General features: G+C 39.0%; 1 protein-coding gene across 2 annotated transcripts in view; it reads left to right on the forward strand.

Moving 5' to 3' along the window:
• The first annotated feature begins 10926 nt into the window (after positions 1–10926).
• Positions 10927–21722, forward strand: part of STRN (striatin) — a 98358-nt gene continuing 87562 nt past the window's right edge. The window contains exon 1 of one of the 2 annotated variants that reach the window (XM_023619241.2): positions 10927–11363. In XM_023619241.2, coding sequence (XP_023475009.1) covers positions 11130–11363 — 234 coding nt within the window. In that variant the 5' untranslated portion in view covers positions 10927–11129. The remainder of the gene's footprint in view (positions 11364–21722) is intronic. The other variant, XM_070236448.1, reaches the window with a different exon arrangement.

Genomic DNA, 21722 nt, shown 5'->3' on the forward strand with positions numbered 1-21722 from the left:
TAATGTTCTGCATTTTTAATGGTTAAATTTGACCTCAGTTATATTTTATAATTACAGAGCCTTGAGTTCTGGCTGTGATGGTTAGTTTCATTCATCAAATATTTATTTGAGTGCCTACTGTGTATAAGGCATCAAGCTAAGTGCTTCAGGGCATACAAAAATGAACTAGTCATAATTACCATTATGCCAGTCTCTCATGCAATGGGAATTTTACTACGTCAAATAGATAATTGGCAAAATGAATGTTTGCCACAGCGTGTAGGAAATTTTAAACACCGAGTTTTACCAGACGATGTTACATAGACTATTATCAAAAGCAAGTCACCTTTCTGACCATTCCAATGTTTATCTGTTTATCATTTGCTACCTCCTATTTATTCTCTCTCATACCTTCGCCAATTGGCAGCTCACATAGCCTTGCCTTTCTTCCTTATTTAGTCTTTTGGATACCTCAGATAGGTGCTTTGTCTTAGCTATTTTCTCACTGATTTTTATTTCTAAATACAACAGAGTTGTTTTTTCATTTCAGGCTTGTTTTTCCAAAGTTATTCTCCTTGTTTTGGGGGCATTTTTGGTAACATTTTAATTGAGGCATAATTTGTATACCATATATTCACTCTTTTCCAGTGTAAATTCAGTCGTTTGTAGTATAGTCACAGAGTGGTACAACCATCACCACCATCAATTTTGAGCATTTTCAGTACCCCAAAAAGAAACCCTGTGCCCCTTAGCTACCACCCCCCAATCTCTCTGTCCACCCCCCCGCCTTACAATACCACTGATCTGCTTTCTGTCTCTGTCACTTCTCCTATTATGAACATGTCATATAAATGAAACCATGTAATATGTGGTCTTTTGTGACTGGCTTCCTAACTTAATGTTGTGTTTAGGGTTCATCCATGTGGTTGCATACATCAGTACTTCATCCCTTTTTATGGCTGAATAATACTCCATTGTATATCTACCACATTTTGTTTATCCATTCATTGGTTGATAGACATTTGGGTTGCTTCCACCTTTTGCCTGTTATCAATAATGGTGCTGTAAACAATCAGGTACAAGTTTTGGGTGGGCATGTGTTTTAATTTTCTTGGATATTTACCTGGGAATAGAATTGCTGGCTCAAATGTAACTCTATGTTCAACCTTAAGGAACTGCCAGACTATTTCCCAATCTGCGTGTTTCTTGCACACGTAACTTCTTTTCATTCATCTGTTTATAAAGTATGTTTATTTCTGCCTTGGCTATTTTCTGCTGTTCTTAGTCCCTCCTAGGCTTTTTCTCTCGTTTCCCGCTTGAGTATAAACTGCATCGTTTCCCCCAGTGAGAGAGTCTGCATCCTGTATTAGCAATGATTCTGTCGTCTTTTTCTCGTTCCCTCCCTCCATCTCTCTCTTCCTCCCCCCTCCACCACCCCAGTACATCTTGATGCTTTCTCTAAACTCGTCTGAGTCATTGACAACTTAATTTCTAATTTTCTGTGATCATATCTATAAAAGATCTGTTTGAAGAATTATATTTATTAATTTATTGCACTGCCAAACCCATGAGATTTTCCTCACTCTGAGTAATCAGTTATTTGATTATGAACATCTGGCATCAAGAAGCTGAAAGGAGAAGCATCATAATAGTCAGTGGATTCTTTCTGAAGCTTAATCTGAACAGTTTTAATGCAAGAAATAAAGTATCTTCTATTTGTTTTCCAAGTTCTTCTTAATCAATAGTACACGTTTGAATTCTGCATTTAATTAGAACTAAGCTCTGAAGTCAGATGTCCCTGTTCCAAGCAGGTTCTGCCATCAACTAGGGATAGAACTTTGAACAACCTAACCCTTTGAGGGTTTCAGTTTCCTCATATGTAAAATGAGGAAGAAATACTAGGTATCCTCTCTCTGATCTTTTGCACATCTAAAAAGTACATACGTCTATGTATCCTGCTTATTTTTTCAAGAGTGAATCTTGCTGATCCTTTAGTATTGGCACATTATATCATTTAGCCTAAGTAGTTTTTACATGTGTATAAAATTGCTGTCAAAATGACAGTATAAAGTACATTAAATGCAAAGAGCAGTTAAAATATCACTAAAAGTTTATTGCTATTGAGAAGAACTGCCAGTTCTGTCGTGTGCCAGGCACTGTGCTAGACACTTTTTATCCATTCATTCTTCTCAAACAATGCTGAATGATGGATATAATTAGCCCAATTTTTAAAACACATTTCATTATATGAGTTACTATGCTTCACATTTTCTTCATTCTTAATTGGAATTTTTAGGTTGATGCCAGAAATGACTAGAGTACAGCTATAAATAAATTTCATGCTTTAATGCTTTCCATCAGATGAATTGTTTTTAAAGCCTGATTTAATCATTACAAACCCATTTCTAGTTCTGAAAGCTTATGAAATTATTTATGGGCTTTACAAAATTTTGCTTAAATACAAATTTCATGTCTTAACCATAATTTAGAAAAATTATCCTGAGCGAAGTTTTTGGTGCTGTCCCTAATGGGAGAACCATGCACGCACAAGTAATTAGTACAACTACTGTTTCTTTTCCTTCAGGAGAATTTCTTCACAGCCTTGGTCCCTATCCACAATTCTCCATCTCTTTTTGCCATTAGAAGTCAGGGGTTGCCATTTCAAGAACTGTTTTTCTGTTACACATAGACTTCTCTTTGCCCTTTTCCCCCTTGACTTTCAACGCAAGTCAAAAGAATTCATGAAAATTTGAGTGAACTTGTTTAGCTTTTCCAACTTTTAACTTTGACTGTTCGTCCGCTCTTTAAATCTCTTCTTTCCAACTTACTTCCAGATTATATAGGAAAATACCTCTAGTTTTATTTGTGAAACAAAAAAGTGCTTTAATCTTGTCTAATGAGCATAAAAGTAGAATCAGAGGAAAAACAAGTGTCAGTTTTATGCTTTATTATAAATTATATCAATTATATACATCAACTTTAGTTAGAAAACTTGCATTTATTAAACTGTGGGGGTAATTACTACAATTCACCACACAGATCAAATTACTGTTTATTGTAGTCTGTTTCCTTCCACATTTATAATTATCCTTCAAATAGGATGTTGTATCCTGCTTTTGCCACTTATTTTATAAGCATTTCCCCATAGAATCACTATAATAATAATAATGTGGATTTAGTAACCATCATTTTTTAATATTGGATATACCATTATTGACTTAGCCATTACCCTATGCTTGGGTACTTGGTTTCTAGTTTTTACATTTTAATAAACAGTGCTGCATTTGACTTTTTAAAAGTGAAGCTTTGTAAATTATTTCCTTGGGATACATTCCCAAAAGGGGTTATAAAAATTTTGAGAGGTTGGGGCCAGCCCCGTGGCTGAGTGGTTAAGTTTATGCACTCCGCATCACCGGCCCAGGGTTTTGCTGGTTCGGATCCTGGGCTTGAACATAGCACCACTCATCAAGCCATGCTGAGGCAGCGTCCCACATGCCACAACTAGAAGGACCCACAACTAAAAATATACAACTATGTACCTGGGGGCTTTGGGAGGAAAAATAAAATCTTTAAAAAGAAAATTTGAGAGGTTTGAATTTCGATATGCATTGCTGAATCTTAGCGATGCTTTTTGAAATAACAGACATGAAAATGAAACTTGGTCATTGTTTTCCAAATTCTGAGAAAATGCCTGGGAGTGCCATTAAATCTCCCCAAATATTTCAATATACCTAAACAATTTTTTAATGGCATTCTAGTTAACTGTAAATCATGAAGCTAGTAGAAAAACTTAATGGAGCTTGGGCTGTTTTTAGTAAAAATGCACATTTTAAAACAAGAAAAGTGACCGTCCTACTCTACACACTATGGGACCCCAGTGTGGGGGCGGGGGTGGCAGGGACTGTGGGGGTTGGAAGATCAGCTTCAGATGCCACATGTCAAGAGCAATTGGGAACTGGTGTGTGTCCAAGCCAAGTGCTGTACAGGAACTGAGGATAAAAAAGGGTAACATGGTCCTTAATGTTCATATAGGAGGACCAGATAGCTGACCACAGCATGAGGTCAATGTTTCAGATAAGTGGTTTGCAATAGAACATAAAAGAATTTTCTACGAAAGTTGTTAAAAAATGATTGCCTTATGATAGTGCATTCCTTGACACTGGCTATATTCAAGAAAAACTTGAATTCCTGTTTGTCAAAGGTTTTTGATATGATTCTGTAGTGCTGCCTCATTCATTCATTGGACAGTTATTTATGGAATACCTATATGTCATGCGTTGGGAATACAATAGGGAACAGTCAAGCCAGGAAACTGTCGTGATATGTTTACATTCTGCCTGAGGAGAGAGCGAAAACAATCACAGGTTGTGGTAAGTAGTTGGAAGGAACGGTATGAAGTATGTATGACAGAGAATAATAGGCAGGGATTTCTTCAGAGGGTTGTCCGGAGCCCTAGCCTCTCTTCTGCTCTGCACACTTGCATAAGTGACTTCCTACCCATTGGTTGTCTCAGAGACTCCTCAAACTCAATTAATTTAAAATTGAACTCCTGGGGCTGGCCCCGTGGCCGAGTGGTTAAGTTCCTGTGCTCCGCTGCAAGCAGCCCAGTGTTTCGTTGGTTCGAATCCTGGGTGGGGACCTGGCACTGCTTATCAAACCACGCTGAGGCAGCGTCCCACATGCCACAACTAGAAGGACCCACAATGAAGAATATACAACTATGTACTGGGGGGCTTTGGGGAGAAAAAGGAAAAAATAAAAAAAATCTTAAAAATAAAAAAAATAAAATTGAACTCTTCACCTCGTTATCTAAACCCTGATTCTCAACTCAAGATCTCCCAGTAAACACAACTATTTTATCCTGTGGCATAAGCCATAAATCTTGGTATCATCCCTGACATTTCCCACCTGCTCCCTCACTATGCTTAGCTCATCACCACGTTTCCTAAATATCTTGTCAAATCCCCTCATCTGTCTTTATTGCCATTATTAATGGCAGCCAATCCAAATCGCCACATTCGATTGCAATAGAGCAAAGTGGTTGGTGTGGACTATAAGGTCAGTTTGCCTCGGGGGAGGGAATCTGCCTCTGTCACCTACAAACAGTGTAACCTTGGGCAACTCACTTTTCCCCTTTGTCCTCAGTTTCTGCATCTGGAAAATGAGAAGAATAATAATACCTATTTTATAGAGTAGATGTGGATTAAATGAGTTAATACTTGCAAACGACCTTAAAGTAGTGCCTGACCCTTAGGAAACAATTTAGAAATGTTGCCTAATATTTTCTACACGGAAGCTAAAATGATCTTTATAAATTCAAAGCTGATACCTTGCTGAAAACTCTCTAGCTGGTTACCTTAGCACAAAAAACAGTCCCTTAAAGTGACCTTCAAGGGCCTGCATAATCTGGCCCCTGCCTACTTCCCCTCCTCGTTTTATTTCACACTGGGCCTATGGCCGTACAGCAGTGTTCCTATCTGTCAAATGAAGATAATGTTCGTACTTAGCTCTTGGGATGTTGTAAGGATTGCATTAATGCATGTAAAATGCGTTACTTTTTTTGAGTAAATGCTCAGTAAGTAGCTATAAAAATAACAATTGTTAGCACTTTCCTCTAGCTGTTTAGTGTGTCAGCTATATTGGACTTCTTTCAACACATCAAGCGCGCTATGTATTTTTCTTCTCCAGGTGTTTGAATTTTACTTAAAAAACTCCATGCCACCTTCTAGCTAATCTATACTCTTCCTTTATGTTTTAACCTGGTTACATTCCCATAAAAATATTGCAGCATTAATTTGGTTATTACTATATCCTAAAAACTGTATTATTTAAATTATCTTTTTCTCCTACAATGAAAATGTATGTGTTAGCTCCTTAAGCTTGAATATAATCCGCTCATTGGTTGTAATGTTACATCGTATGAGTTCATCTGAAAGTGTACGTGAGCTGGTTCAAACCACTCCTACTCTTGTTACTTTATGTCCTGCAGCTGGGGGGGAAATCTGGGAAAGAAGATAACATAGATAATGGTAGAATTTTCCATTACAGAGAAGAACTGCCAGTGCTAAAATTAACATGCATCGAACAACAGTAGCATGTTGGGGGCCTGCAGAGTAGAGGGGGAGAGACGTAGTACAGGCAAAATAGGTTAAATCTTGTTTGAAAAAAGTTCAGAAAACATAGGTCTTCAAAACTTAAAAGAAAAATGTACTAGACCTCTTTAACCTAATTCATTTTTCTTGTTTTTCTGGCACAATGCCCAGATTTTTTTCCCTCGTCATTTTATAAAAAAAAAAAATGTATCACTTTTGAAATACTGATTTAATTTATGTTCAAGGACTATTCGATGGGAGTTTGGGGAGGCAATGCTGTTCTGAGCAATTCAGGCCTAAATGAAGATTGGGTGTCTTCTGCCGAGAAAGTCTCCACCTGGAAACAAGTACGTCTCTGTTGTATTGTTGGCAGGAATATTCAGTTTATAAAAATGTTCTTCTCGCCCTCTGCCCTTGGTTATTTTTATTTAATGAAGATTACATTAATTGTTTGAAATTCAGTTCCTGCATTAGAAATGGGGGAACCATAGTTATTTTTTTTAAAAAAGAAGAATAAAACAATCATATGTTGAGTAGATCATTCTCTGGGAATTTTAAAAGAGAAAAGGGTATAAAAGCAAAGGATGGAGTTGATGGGGAGAAAGGAACAGAATGTGTTCAACAACCAGTTTATCTTTGCTCAGAGAAACAGAAGCTTAAGTTGGTCACCATTAATATTCCAGGAGAAGTCTTGCTATGGCTTCAGAGCTGTGTTATCATTTCAGTCTCCCCCTGGGTTAGATATTTAGATTTGTTAGAGCAATCTTGATTTTAGTTTTTAAGCATTTATTTCTGTAAATATCAGCCTCTATAAAATTAAAATTAATTTTAATTTCAAAATTAAACTTTATTTAATTAAATAGTTAATTTAATTTTAAAATTAGGCAACTCTAATTTCAACCATATTCTTCCAAAAGAAAATAATAGTAATAATAAATAATAGAGGCTATTTTCCCCTCTTATGACAAGACTGTGATGTAGATTTAATTCTTGGACTCCAAGAAAAATTTCAGATAATAGAAGTCCTTCACTTCCTAACCTTTGATTGGCTGTTGCCCCAACCCAGTCACTACCAGACTTCAGATCTAGGGAGTAAGTTTGGAGGCTGAGGAAATGTAGAAAGAACAGACTAGCTCCATGAAGCAGGGTGGGCAGAAAGGAGAAGTGACAGAAATTAGGGAGTGGGCAGATGGTAGAAGAGGTGACAAACAGTGGGTTATTGCATATTCCCCTTGCCCAAAGTTTTCTCTTCATCCTCGCAGAGGCCTCTCTCCAGTCAAGCAGTCCACACTCTCTCTTCTGGTCAGAATTCTGAAAGAGCCACCACGTTCATCTGAAGCCTTTTCTTTGAGCAGTTAAAGGTTCCGAGACCCAAATAACTTGTCATTTGGAACAGTTTTTAAAAAATAGCCACTCAGGGGCCGGCCCCGTGGCTGAATGGTTAGGTTCGTGTGCTCTGCTTTGGGGGCCCAGGGTTTCATGGGTTCGGATCCTGGTCACTGACATGGCACTGCTCATCAGGCCATGCTGAGGCGGCATCCCATATGCCACAACTAGAAGGACCCACAACTAAAAACAATATACAACTATGTACTGGGGGGCTTTGGAGAGAAAAAGGAAAAATATTTTTTAAAAAAAGTCACTCATTTTAATCGGGGGAAAAAAAAAGAGCAGGTGAATTATTTGTCATCGTGTAGGACCATAATCCCCACCTCACAAAGCATACACATATAAAGCAAAAAATAGCAAACACTCCAATTATCTAAATAACCTTTTAGCATTTCACAATTTTTCACTTTCAACTGGTTACACTGATATATAATCCAACATTTTGACAGCTCCTTTCTGTGCTTGGAAAGGAAACCCTATTTTTTGTGTCACAGCCTTTATTAATTATAAAATGAAACAATCAGGAAATCAGCAGCACCTTGAGGGCTGAGCCTTAATAGGTCTAGGCATTAATTTTTTTTTTAAGATTATTTTAACTCTGCTGAATTAAAGTTCTGAATAGGGGACAAGAAAGTGAAAAGAACAATTTTTGAGCCCCTAGTATTTATGATTTTTACAAGTGTTATTTCAGTTAGTCTCGTGAACCTCTCACAGTAATAGCTATCATTATTCAGTTTATACTATGTATCAGGTGCTATGTTAGGGGATTTGCATTTCTTCTCTCATTTAATCTTCACAGTAACTTTATAAGGTAAATATTATTCTTATATTAAAAATGAGAAAAAGTTAAACCATTTGTCCAAGATTTCCAGACTTGGAAAATTGTAGAGTGAGGAATAAAATTTAGATTTCACTAATTGCCATATCCTTTCTAGTTGTTACCTTTTTTCAGAATAATTTTTTTCAAATTCAAAAACGTTTTTGCTGTAGTGACTGAGAATGCACATCGAGAGGGGGTTCTGGGATTCCTGTAGTGTTCTGTTCCGAGATGTGGGTGCTGGTTACATGGAAGGGGTCAGTTCTTGAAAGTTCATTGAGATATTCACTTACCACTTCTGAGCTTTTCTATATATGTGTTACATGCAATAAAATGTTTACTTAAAAAAAAGTAATTCATGCTGAATACAGAAAATGTGACAGACAGACGAAGCACAAAGGCAAAAAACCCCCACAAAAACTCACCAGTAAGCTCGCTACTCAAAAACTAACAGTTTCAGAAGCTGATTCAGTATAGGAAGAAATGATGGGATTCATGGTCCTTATTCTCTTAAAGCAACTTAGGGCAAAAGAACTCTAAGGGAAACTCTTGAAAGTAACATTTTTTGTTAAATTACAAAAGAAATATTACCACATATGGAATTTTTTTTAAAAAGAGAAAAGTAAATTTCTTCAGAATTCCACCTTAATATAATCACTTAATATTTTGGTATATTGAGTGAAGGTGTCATGACGTTATAGATCATAAATGCTATTTTGTGTGTAAATAAGTTGAAAAGCAAAAAGGTATTATGAATAATAAAGTAGAACTATGAATTAAAGCAGTACTGTTGTGTTTATGTGTGATAGTCCAAGTTATCTATAAATTTAATTGTTTTATAGTCTGTTATGAATTGATTTTAAAGGAACTGTCAGACATGTCATCTATGTGAGAAAAAAAACAGCTCTTAACAGTCAAAACTTGTAAGATTACTTAAATCTTTCAGATGAAAAAACATGCCCTTGTTTCGGTATTGTCCCCTTGGTACTCTGGTAAGCCTAAAAAGTAAGAGAGACAGCGATGTGTTAATGGGAAGATCAATGAACCAGCAGTCAGGAATTCTGGTTTCTAATCTTGGCTGTGCCACTCCTCAAAGCTTCATTGTGGACAAGTTCAAACTTCTTTGGACTTCAGTTTCTTGAGCTGTAGGATGAGGGTTGGGCAGTATCTCAAAGGACACTTACAGCCAAAACAATTTATGACACAGGGAATTTGGCCAGGCCTGGATCAACCTTTTATTATAATAAAAAATGAACTCATAAAGCAGAAACATTCAGTAACTGGGAGAAGAGAGCTTGCCATCTTTATTTGCAACCAGAGCAGATACAACGTGTTTCCTGTCCTTTCCACAAGTAGCCATGGGAAGGGAGGTAGGCAGAGGACAGGGACAGGATGTCCTTCCTTTACATGTCACTCACCAGCCTATATCTTTAAATTTTTTCGGGGCCATCAGGTCTGATATCCCACAAAACAAAAGGATTACAAATAACTTGTTCTCGTGACAAAATAATTACTTAAATTAGTTTTCATTTGTCAAATTTTTTTCAGGTACCTTCCTTTCATTATCGTTGTAGTGTGAATTTATAGTGACGGGATTTCAGGGACTTCGGAGACGGATAACATTTACGGGGAGACGTTTGAAAGGTTTTGGTGTGCCTCTGTAAGCTAATGCTGTTGCCAGTTTGCAGGTGAACCGTGGAAGAAACTGGGAACCGCACAAGTGAAAAGCGAGAAGCGCCTGGTTACCCAAGATAGTTCTAGGGAGCAGAAAGGGACTTTGTTCTTTTAGGTAGTGTAGCTTTAAGGGACTGTGAGAATTGATTATACGCTTGCCAATCTCCCTTTGATGGCTGGAACTGTGTCATTTATCTTTATATCCCCAGCGACAGATATAACCGACAATCAAATATTTGTTTAATTGAATTGAGTAAAAACTGCACGGGAATAAGGTCAGAAAAAAGAGACTGAAATAAGAGAGCCTTGGGTATCTGAAACTTTTACAGGATTTACTGCAAGATTAACTACAAAGGGAAAGGGATTTGAGCGGAGCACTATTTCAGATAAGGCGTCAGCAAACCAGAATTTGGAAGAAGCTAAACGCTGCCAGTCTAGGAGAGAGGTAATCAGAGTTCCTTATAAGTGAAAACTGATCAGGCAACAAGTTTGAACCACCGAGTGAAAAAGAAAGGCAGGAGAGATAGCGATACTCAGATTGGCAGAACTGAGGAGTGTCTAGGATCAGAGAAACACCGAAGTCGGAGCCCAAGGGAGGGCTGAGCCCAGCGGGCTGGAGAGAGCCCCAGTCCAGGGGCCGGAGCGGAGAAGCTCGCTTTGAGCTCGTTTCTGAACAGAACTACCAGGAAGCCCTAAAAGATGTGCAGCTCGGGCTGGTATTTTGGCGTGATAACTTCCGTGTGTGTGCGTGTGTGTGCAACAAAGCGCGCCGCCCTAGGACTTCCGCGTGGGAGGGCGATTGGAGCACAGCCCGCCCGCGCCCGTCCCCACCGTGAGGAAACCCGCGCTCCCCGCCCAGGCCGGCCTCCACCCGGCGGGCCGGGGCGGGCTGGGGGCGGGGCCGCGCTGGAGCTATCGCAGCCCCACAGGCCGCCTCCGCCGCAGAGCCCGCCCCACGCCCCGAGACTACATTTCCCAGCAAGCCCCGGGCCGCCCGCGCGCCGCAGTTGACCCATTTCCCGGCCCGTCCCGGGCTCGGCCGGCCCCCGCGCCTAGGCTGCTCCCTGCTGACTGGGGTGTGGGCGGGGAGCGGCGGAGGGAGGAGGAGGCGCTGCTGGCCGCCGCCGTTGCCGCCGCTGCTGGCTGCCTGGGCAGCTCCCCGGGTTTCTGCGGCCGCCATGGATGAGCAGGCGGGTCCTGGCGTGTTCTTCAGCAACAACCACCCGGGCGCCGGCGGTGCCAAGGGTCTCGGGCCTCTGGCGGAGGCTGCCGCGGCCGGCGACGGGGCGGCTGCAGCGGGGGCGGCCCGAGCCCAGTACAGCCTCCCGGGGATCCTGCACTTCCTGCAGCACGAGTGGGCCCGCTTCGAGGTGGAGAGAGCCCAGTGGGAGGTGGAGCGGGCGGAGCTGCAGGTAAAGACCCTCCCGGCCGGGCCCTCTTCATCCCGCCTCTTCACTCCCTTCCGCCCCGCCCCAGACCCTTCCCCCTCCCCCCCCCAGCCCTCGCTGCTTCCCTCCCGGCTTGCTCCCGCCCATCCCACCCAGAACCTCGTCCCCTTCCCCCTTCACCTTTGCCTTTCGCTGACCCCACTTCCTCGACCCGGGTTCTCACTCCCGCCCGTGCTGCGTTGTTTACCCTCCCCGCTCCTTTTCGTCTACACCTTCCCACTCTTAACTCTCAGTCTCATTTCAGCTCTCTTGCCATCCCACGTTTTAGGTCTTCTCTTTCAGTTTACTAATTGGGCTGACAGTTTTGAGAGAAGCCGAGCAGATCATGCACTGTCCTAGTGAGTCCTGTCTTAGGTCTAGAGACGTACCCCGCAAAAGGTATTGGCAGTGGACTCCTCTCTCTGAAAGGAAGGCGATCAAAGAAGACAACAGAAGTTGTGTTCGTGAGGCCTTGACTTCAGGCAAGAAGCTGATGTTGGGCGAAAGTGTTACTAGGAATATCAGCACCCTTTTTATATATGTAAATGTTTCTTCCCTTCCCTCTCCCCCTCCCGCATTTCTTTTAGGTATTTCAGATTCATGGATTTTTGAATGAGGGACCTAGATGAGCACAGTCAGATGATGGTTCAGAGATGGTTTCCTGTTGTCAGAAACTAGAACTTCCCAAGGGTTAATTTTGTGTGCATTGTTTTGTGAGATTGACTTGTACTTTGAAAGGAGCTAAAAAGAGCTTTAAAGTTGGTTACATTTCCCTGCATAATCTACAAGATAAAGTATATCCAGGGAGGAGCTATTGTGGGCTCTTAGGAGAATCAAAGTGAGGCTGATACTTTACAGGCCATTCTGAATTGGTAAGTAGGTTTCAGTGGCTGGTCTTGAAACTTCCAAGGCAGACACCAATTTCACAGGGAATTTAAAGAACTGAGTGGCATTCCTTTTCTGTTTTACTGGCTAATCCTGTGTGTTTAGGAAATCTCAATAAGGTTTTGGTTGGTGAAACACTTGGGAGTTAAAATGCTACCCAATGTATCGCTTTTTTTGGTAACATGTATTTTCTTGGGCACTTAAAAAGAAAAGGAGAAATCTGTTAAATAAAATCATGTGCTGGAACAGGCTGCTTTGGTGTGGTGGAAGGGCCTGTGGAAAGAGCAAGCAGACAGGGTTATGCTACTGGCTGTGTTTGGCTGCTAGCTCTGTGACCTTGAGGAAATTCTTTAACCTCTCTGAACTTCAGTTTTATTTATTTATTCAGCACATCTGTTGAGTGCCAGCTGTGTGCCTCTAGGCCCTGGGATTAACAAAGTTGACAGAACCTCTGCCCTCATAGAGTTTATGTTTTAGTCGGAAGGCAAACCATCAGCAAATGTACCTATGTAATATACTGACCCATAGTGGCAACTGCTATGAGAAAAATAAATCAGGGTACGGGAATAGAGTGTGATAGGGGCAGCTATTTTAGATGTGGTGGTCAGGAAAAACCTGTGGGAGGAGTTGAATGAAGCTGGGGGAGTGACCCATAGTTTCTAAGATTCCTTCTGATTCTTTGTTCTACATTATATGTTTATATTCTTTGGCAACTTTTTCATCCCTATTATTATGTTACTTTAGTATTTAATCTGTTGATATTTGTAATTTTTCTCATAAAGAATCTGACCATGTCTGTATAGTAACCAGCAGACCCAAATGTTTCATTTAAATTTATTAGTAATTCACCTTTTTAATAATGCATTCCATAAATGAATTTCTAGATTTCCAAATTTCAAGGAAGTGTTAAAGACAGGCTTTAACTTTAACATTGTACACTTATGGAGAATGATTTTTGTATGTAGCTGCTTAAATTTTAATTTCTCTTCCAGTTTAGGGGATGTAAGATGCCACACTACTTTCGTCAAAAACAAGCAAGAAAACAATTCTTACCTTCCTACCTGTGGAAGTTTGGGAATTTCCAGCTCATCTCACCCCTGCCCACTCCCATGTTTAAACTTTTCAGTTTACCTGTAACTGTTATCACTCTTCAGTTTTTTATTTATACACACACAGAGCCACATGTCACTGACAGAGACACATTCTGAGAAGTGTGCCATCAGGTAATTCAGTCGTGTGAACATCATGGAGGTACTTACACAAACCTGGATGGTGTAGCCTACTATACACCTAGGCTATATGGTACTAATCTTATAGGACCACTGTCATATATGTGGTCCATCGTTGACAGAAACATCGTTATGGGATACTTGACTGTGTGTATACACAAACACACCCACCCACTCACCCCCCCCTTCTTTGGTTACTTTTGGCAAGTGTTAAACTTCAGGTAGGCTTCCCATTGGTGCTCATCGTGTTAAGGGCACTACATTTTTACAGTATTTTCTGGTTTGTACTCAGATTAAGCATCTATGGAGAAACTTAAAAAATGTATCATTTCCAAACAGAACAATTATTATGTATTTTGGGGGGAGAGAGTTTGCAGGAATCTCCGGTCTTTGAGTCCCTTATTAGCATAATTGAAAATATACTTTTAAAATCATTTCTTTACATCAGCATCATTAAATTTTAACATATCCCATCATTTTTCTTTTCCATTGGAATTTTTATAAAAAACAATAGGAAGTAAGAGTTGAATGAATGATGATGAAATTTGGATCAGTTGGTGTCTTCCTTTTACTGTTTAAATCCGTTCTCAAGTCATTAACACCAAAGTCAACAAAAATTCCTTTAAGATTAACTCTAATTTGTCTCTTCAGGAACCTGTTGGTCCTGCTCTTTCAAGTTGCCAGGGCAGAGTTGTGAAAGACAATCCAAGCTCTCATCTACCTGACCTGCCATTACCACTTCCTCCCTCCTTCAGATCTTGGGAATAAGGACCTGGCCACATTGTGCCAAAAACTTAGTCATTTTTTCCTTCTTGCCCATCTTGGTTAACATAAGACTCTTTTTACTTCTAGTGATCTCCCTCTGCCTCACCACCACCATTCAGGTGAGAATAGGTAGTTCTTGGGCAAGTGAAAAGAATGGTCAAGGTTATTACTGAGCTTTATATTTATGGAAGGAATTGGAGACAGAATACTAGTCATAACATTTGAGAGAAGTTTGTGTATGTGAAACCTTGGGCTAGATGACCTCAAAGAAACATCCAGTCTAGTTGGAATGATAGAACAAACAGAATGCAGAGGAATCAGGGTGTTTATCTTTGAGGGGTTTAAATTTTCTTAGACTAGCATACTAGAAAAGGGCTAGTAGTGAATGGGGAGAATAGCAGGAAGAAACAACTTTATGAGGTAATAAGAACCTGGGGCTCACTATTTGAAAATTACTGACTTATGGGAAAAGAAGCATGTAAATAAAAGGTAAAAATTCTTGTCCCTAGATTTTGGGAGGGGGAGGGTGTGTATGTGTGTGTGTGTGTGTGTAGTAGAGGACGCTCCGCTATTTACCTGGAAATGCCAGAATTGTGTGAAAGAGGTGATGTGATGGAGTAGCTCAGGGCATGTTGTGTGGAGGCTGTATACTGGAGATTTATGAATCTAGATTTTGGCATTATTGATCCATGTTTTCATTCAACAATGATACTCAAACACCTACTTCATGTCAGGTCCTGTTCTAGGCACTGGAGAAACAGTGATTGAAACAGATTGTGTCTTCATGAAGGTTAAGTTGTGGAGGAAGACAGACAGTAACAAATAAATACATACATAAAATGGTAGATGGTAATAAGTACCCTGATAAAGTGGGGTAAGTGGAATTTGGAGTGCTTGAGAGGGTGGAGTGGGAAAGAAAGTTTCAACTGATAAGATGCCATTTGAGCAAAGACCTGAAAAGGTGAAATCTGAAGCAGAAGTGTTCTAGGCAGAGGGAACAGTAGGGGAATGAAGCATCCTTGGGAACGTTTGAGAGATAATGAGGCTAGTGTGGTTGGAGTAGAGGAGAATGGAGGAAATGTCAGAGGTACTGGGTCTTGCGCATTGTAAGGACTTTAGATTTTACCTCAGCAGGGTAGGCAGCTATTGAAGTGCTTTGAGCAAAGGAGTGACACCATCTTTAAAAGGAATCCTTTGCAAGGATTCAGAATAGACCTGGAGGGAAGACAAGGGTAGAAGAATGAGGGAGTCTGATTGGGAGGCTGTCTTAATAATCCAGGCTGGAGATGAACTAGGTGGTAGTGATGAGATGAGTGAATGTGTGTTTTGATACTATTCAAAATATAATGGATTCTGAATACGTTTTTGAAGGTAGAACCAGCAAAATGTGCTGAAGGATAGGATGTGAGGCTTGAGGAAAAGGGGAGTCAAGTATGACAAAATTATTTTGACTGAGCGGCTCCGTAGGATTGTTGAGAAGATTTACTGAGCATTTAAATGGGCACGGTAAGCACTTAAGTGGCAGTGTATTTTTTTGTTATTATTATGACTGTTATTTACAATTACAGTGGAAAGCAACAGGGCATAAACCTGTATTTAAATCTTTGCTCTAAGACTTACTAGTATTTTATTTTATGCCAAAAATACACGTTTGCCGTAATTCTGACCTCTCAGAACCTTGGTTTCTTCATGTGTAAGGTGAGGGTAATAAACTATTTTGTGTGAATTAAGTGAGATACTTTAAAGTACCTAGCAGAGGCCTGGTACATAACACAAAGTAAGTGCTGAATAAATAAATGGTGGCAAGTGCATGATGTTAAATTTGTACTCTTTATTTATCTCCTTGTCCCCAGAGAAAAGCGTAATCTTCAGTCATGAACTCTTCTAAGGCTAGAGCATGTAAGTGCCATTCTGTCACCATGCAGTCTAATATTCTGGGTCTGATGGTGGCACTAAGGAGTGAATTATTGCCTTTTGTGTCAGCCTCAAAACATTGATTATATGCTTCAAATATATTGCTTTCCTTAATAACACATTGTGTGTCTGTTATCTTGGAATTTGTATCTTAGAAAAGTATAAGTTTTTCTGAATGTGTTTATCTTAACCTCACATGACTTCTTGGGTAACAAATTGTATACATTTACTAACCACTGTATAAAACTAATCTTTGGTTTTATGTGTCTCTTTAAACCACTTCCTTTAAACTTGGAGCAGGTGAACCCCATCGTGGTATGATATATTTTTGTAAACAGGTTAATATTTCATTCTATTCATATCCTTGATAATTTTATAATCTTTAATTGTATTTTGGAAAGATTATAGAAGTTTTACTCTTTTAAAACATGTCCTACTGTTTGTCACTTTAGTTCAGTGTTTCTCAGCTTTAGCTACAATCTTAGGATAATCTGGGGGAAATTTTAAAAATATGCATTCCAATTAAATCAGAATCTTAGCAGTTAGGGCCCCTACTATTAGTATTTTTTTGAGCTCCCTAGTAGTGCTAATATTCAGCAAGGATTGAGAACCACTGCTTTAGTTTTTCTTTTCTGTTTTTACGTGTATAGTTTGATGATTTCAACACATATGTTATTATTCCACATAGGGATGGCTTTTTATAGAATTTGGGAATATAATTTCTATGTTTCTGTTGTTCTTTCTGATGACAGCTAGCATTTTATTTTTAGCCAGTAGAATATTATAATTTGAATCACCTCCCTCAGACTGAGAGATATAATGATGAATAATCTTTGAGCTGGAATGAACTTTGGAAATAATCATCTACAACCTTCATTTGCAGGTAAAGTGAGGCCCAAAGAGAGGTTAAATGACCAAGAATGAAATAGGTTTTGTATAAGCTCTGTCACTTAAGTCTCCAGATACTTTCACAGTTTTTTTAAAGCTCTTTTAAATACATTATCTTGCTTAATCGTTACAACCTTCTGAGATAATCACAGTCACACTAATCCTTGCTTATCATTTTTGTTTTTATTTAAAACAACAGATATATAGATTTTACTGTGTTCTACTGTTTTTTAGCTTATTTTATTGGCTACATTTAAGATTTTCTCTTGACTTTGGTGTTCTGAAGTTTCATTATGATGTGTCAGGATAGAGATTTTTAAAATTTTATTTGTCACTTTATTAGGCTTTGAATCTGTGGATTGACATCTCATTAATTCTGTAACATTCTTGGTCATTCTCTCTTTAGATTTCTCCTCTATCTTGTTCTCTTTTCCTTTTGGGTCTCTGATTATATGTATCTTAGGCCTTCTTTATCTGCTCCATATTTTCCATCTTTTTATCTCTACCTGCTTTACTCTGGATAGTTTATTCTGGATAATTCTGATTTATCTTCTAGTCCATTAATTTTCTCTTCAGTTGAATCTGATCTTTTAAAGCTATCCAATGAGTTTTTAATTTTGGTTATTGTTGGAGTTCAATTTGGTTCTTTTTAAAATCTGCTGGGTCTTTTCTTAATAGTTTCTTGTTCCGTGCAGATATTTTCAGGGATTCTTTTATTCTCTAAACTTTGTAAGTATACAGGTTTCCCCTGCTATCTGAAAGCAGGACATTTCTATGAAACTTTTTGTAAGCTGAAATGGTGTAAAATGAAGTAATTACCATTCGTTTATATGGGAAAGATTTTTGAGCATTCCCAGACCCGAAAAATAACCTATCAAAAAAAAATCAAGGTAAAGCACAAATGCTCACAGACACAGTTCAAAGGTAGGGTGGCTTAATGATGAGATGCTCCTGGGAAAGGAGCGTGGCAGCGCCACTCTTGCTGCTCAGGGCTTCTCGCTGCTCAGGGGTACACGCTGCCTTTGGTAAGGACTCACTGCAAAACAAACGCTGAATGCTATTTTCGCTTTTCCTCAAAGCAGAAATCCTCTTGGGATTTGTTTGGGTTTAGGAAAACAGGTACTGATGTAGATCTTTCGTAAAAGCGAAGTGGTGTAAAGCAAACTTTCCGATAGCGGGGAAAACCTCTAGTTATTTTATAGTTGGTGTCTCTGTTCTTCCTATATGTGAGATGTTGGAGGTCCCTGTTTGTGATCTCTTGTTTTTGTTGGTTCATGCTCATGATAACTTATTTCTTTGTTTACATAATTACTGCTCACTGTCCTTGAAAAAGTCTAAGACTAATCTGAGGAGTCAAATAAAGGGATCTTCAGAATGTTTTTCCTTTGGTTGTGGTAGGTTTTTGGAGGCATTACCAGTCCAGAACCACTGTAAGACAAACTCATTGTTTGAGGTTTTGGAGCGCTCAACTGATGCAGATGTGATTGTCAATGTATTTGATGGCCAATATACTTCTGCTTCACGTTTGTCTTAAAGTTATAAGCCCTTTAGGGTTTTAGCTGAATGTGGGCATGTCACCTATTAGTCCTTCCGCTCTGAGTGGTCCTGGTCTTTGATGTTTGCTCTTTGGGTTCTGCAAGGCTGTTTAAACCAAAATTCAGGTTTGTTCTGGGTGGCAGTACCCAAAGGGCAAAAGTGGCTTTTGTTCCCTTACTTCACTGGGTTCCCATTTTCCCTTCAATTTTGAACAAATAATTCCTCCCTTCCTATCAGCTTTGCTTTTTAAGATGAGTGTAAGATTATTTTATCTAGAAGTTTTAGCTGTTTCAGTAGGAGAGTTACTTCAGGGCACTATTACTAGAAACTGAATTCTCTTATCTTACTTTCAAAAACTGACAAATAAGAATGGCTCCAGTTATCTGGGGAGAAATATCACTGGTAGCACATTTTTATTAAGAGTTGTGCATATTTAGCTCTAAACTTTATTTACTATCTAAATCTACTTTTGTTTGAATTCCAGTGGTATGGGGAGACTACAGCTTTTCTCCAAAATCTTGCTAATTCAGGCAGAATTTGAAACGAACCTCTTTACTAATCAGTCTTTGAAAGGTGTTTGAAAGTCCAAATAATCTGGACTGATTTCCCTTTGTCAGCCTACTATCTGCTTGATGTCAGTTATACTTTTTTATTTATGAATATTATTAGTGGCATCCATGTTTCAATTCTGGGCCATTAGAAATAAGCTTGCCCTTGGGACTTTGGAGTTTCTTGCTTTGGTGGTCAATTTGACAAAACAATCTGTTGCCCATCATAATTTGGCAGTGAAAAGTGTGGGCTTTAGTTCTATCACTTCTGATTTATAATTTTTCTGGGCCTCATTTTTATTTGTAAATTGTGGATGATAATATGCCCACCAAGCTGAGTAGTAGTAAGGTTTTGAAAAGATAAGGTATGTGACCCATAATAGGTGTCCAGTAAGTGATTTGCTCTTGTTGCTTAAGATTTCTGTGGACAGAATGCATTTGATTGCATTACTTATTTAAATCAAGTTTTGGAAGCCAAGAATTAGCTTAAGTGATCCATTTGGCATATTAGCTGTCTACATTCTCTTTCCCCGTTAATGATGGTTTAAGGACAATAAACTGATAGTGTTGGAAGTAGAGGGCAGGCCAGAGATGGCAGTAGTAGGTGGTTATCTCTTGTAAGCATTGAAGACTGGAAATAGTAATAGAGGAAAACTTGGAGACTGGAGAGAAACCTGAGGCAAGAGAGAGAATTGAGGAAGTAGGTGGAAGACAAGAGACAGAGAGGGAAGCAGAGGCAGACAGGAGGGAGAAACTGCACACATTAATCTGTTCTTAATTCCGAAAGGATGTATTATCTGTAGTCTTCATTTTAGCACTTGTAATTGTAGAATTCTAGGACTGACAGGGATAGACACACACACATCCTGTCCTCGCCCCCCCTCCCCCCAATCTCTACTCTCAATTTTCTCTCCCTTTCATTAGACTAAGAATGTTTTACCTCCTTAGGGACCTTTGAACTTAAGTACTTGTTTCGTTCTGTTTTATCAGTTAGCGCCAGAGAGATGAAGTGATTTGTCTTAGATCACTCTGTGAGTTGGTGTGGATTTAGTTTAGAAGCCAGGAGTCCTAGTACCCAGGCCGGGGCATTGTTCTCCATACCACATCATTTCCTTTTATTGGTCCCTCCCTCTGTGTAGCTTCTGAAGTAGCCAAGTGAATTCTATTTAGATGATTAAGTATGCTTTGAATAGCTGTTATAATTTAAAGTAAATTCTTCTAGCTTCACATTTTTCTTCGTGTAGAATAACTTAGTGAAACAATTATATTGTACGGGGTTCAGGGAAGTCTTTAATAATTTGTGTTCCTCAACAGTGTTGAACAATGTATCACTCTAGTTTCTTTTAATAATTTTATTTATTTTTGTGTAGGGGATACTGAAGTAAAATATTTATCTCTTTTTTTAAAAAATCTGAAAATTTGAATCTTTTTCAGCTTTCTCTGAGGGTAGCCTAATTAAGTTCTGTATATATTTTTAATATAGTTTGTATATTGATCATTTATCAAATTTTGTGTAGTGCTTTGGTTATTAGGTTATTCTTAGCCTGTTTTACATATGCTGTATTTGAACAGAATATGTCAGCAATGTATTTGTTCTCATGCAGTAAGGTATTTGTAAAAGTAAAATCACTTTCTTTGCCACACTTAATGCTGTTTAACCTTTTTTATAAAAGTATGTTATCTCAACACGATGATGGAATATTAGAGAATACTGATATATAAGACCGAAAATTTATTGTAGAGTTGGCTGGAAGCAGTAAGGCACAAGGAAAAATGAGTAGTTTTTTTTTTTTTGCGGGTGGGAGAGATAAGATGAGGAGAAAAATAAGGGACTAGAAGCCCTGGAATTAAGGTGAGCTTTGGGAAATAATTGAATAAGCTTGGGTGGAATAGATATTTTGGATGTGGCTAATAGGTTCTTGGCATAACTGCACTATAGAGAGCCAAGGAAAGGGCCAGGGAGAGTGTTTCATTACTGTACACACAGGTTCCATTAGCACTCATTTACATGTGACAGAAATTGGATCCAATACCAGTATATCTAGTTAGGAGAAATAAATATGATGTCACATTCCATAAGGGTGATGCCAATTTCACCTGATGGAAAATTACAGCCTACCCTGTGACTTGCTCTCAATTTTTTCTGTTTATACTTCCTAAATGAGAAGGTTAAGCAGTGAGCAAAAGAGCCTAAATTATAGGCACAGCCAAAGCCTGCTCCGAGGAATGTGGATTCACATACAGCTACAAGGGAACCAGGAGAAACCTGGGGATTTGGGTCAGCACGCTTAATGAACTTGAGAGAGTAGGGTTAGTTGGGGAAGATGGTACCATGGTCCCAGTACTTGAACCCAGTACTATGTCTGTTATTTTCTTTCTTTCTTTTCTTCTTTACCCTCCAAAATTAACAATAGTTTCATTTGTTGAGCACTTACCATGTGTGAGGTACAGTGCAGAGCACTTTACATATATAATCTATTTTAATCTTTGCAAAACTATATGTAGTAAGTATTAATAATTATTCCCTACTTCATAAATGAGGAGAAGGGTTAAATAATTTCCCATAAGAAGCATTTGAG

Source organism: Equus caballus, chromosome 15 (assembly GCF_041296265.1).
Source record: "Equus caballus isolate H_3958 breed thoroughbred chromosome 15, TB-T2T, whole genome shotgun sequence".
Lineage (NCBI taxonomy): Eukaryota > Metazoa > Chordata > Mammalia > Perissodactyla > Equidae > Equus > Equus caballus.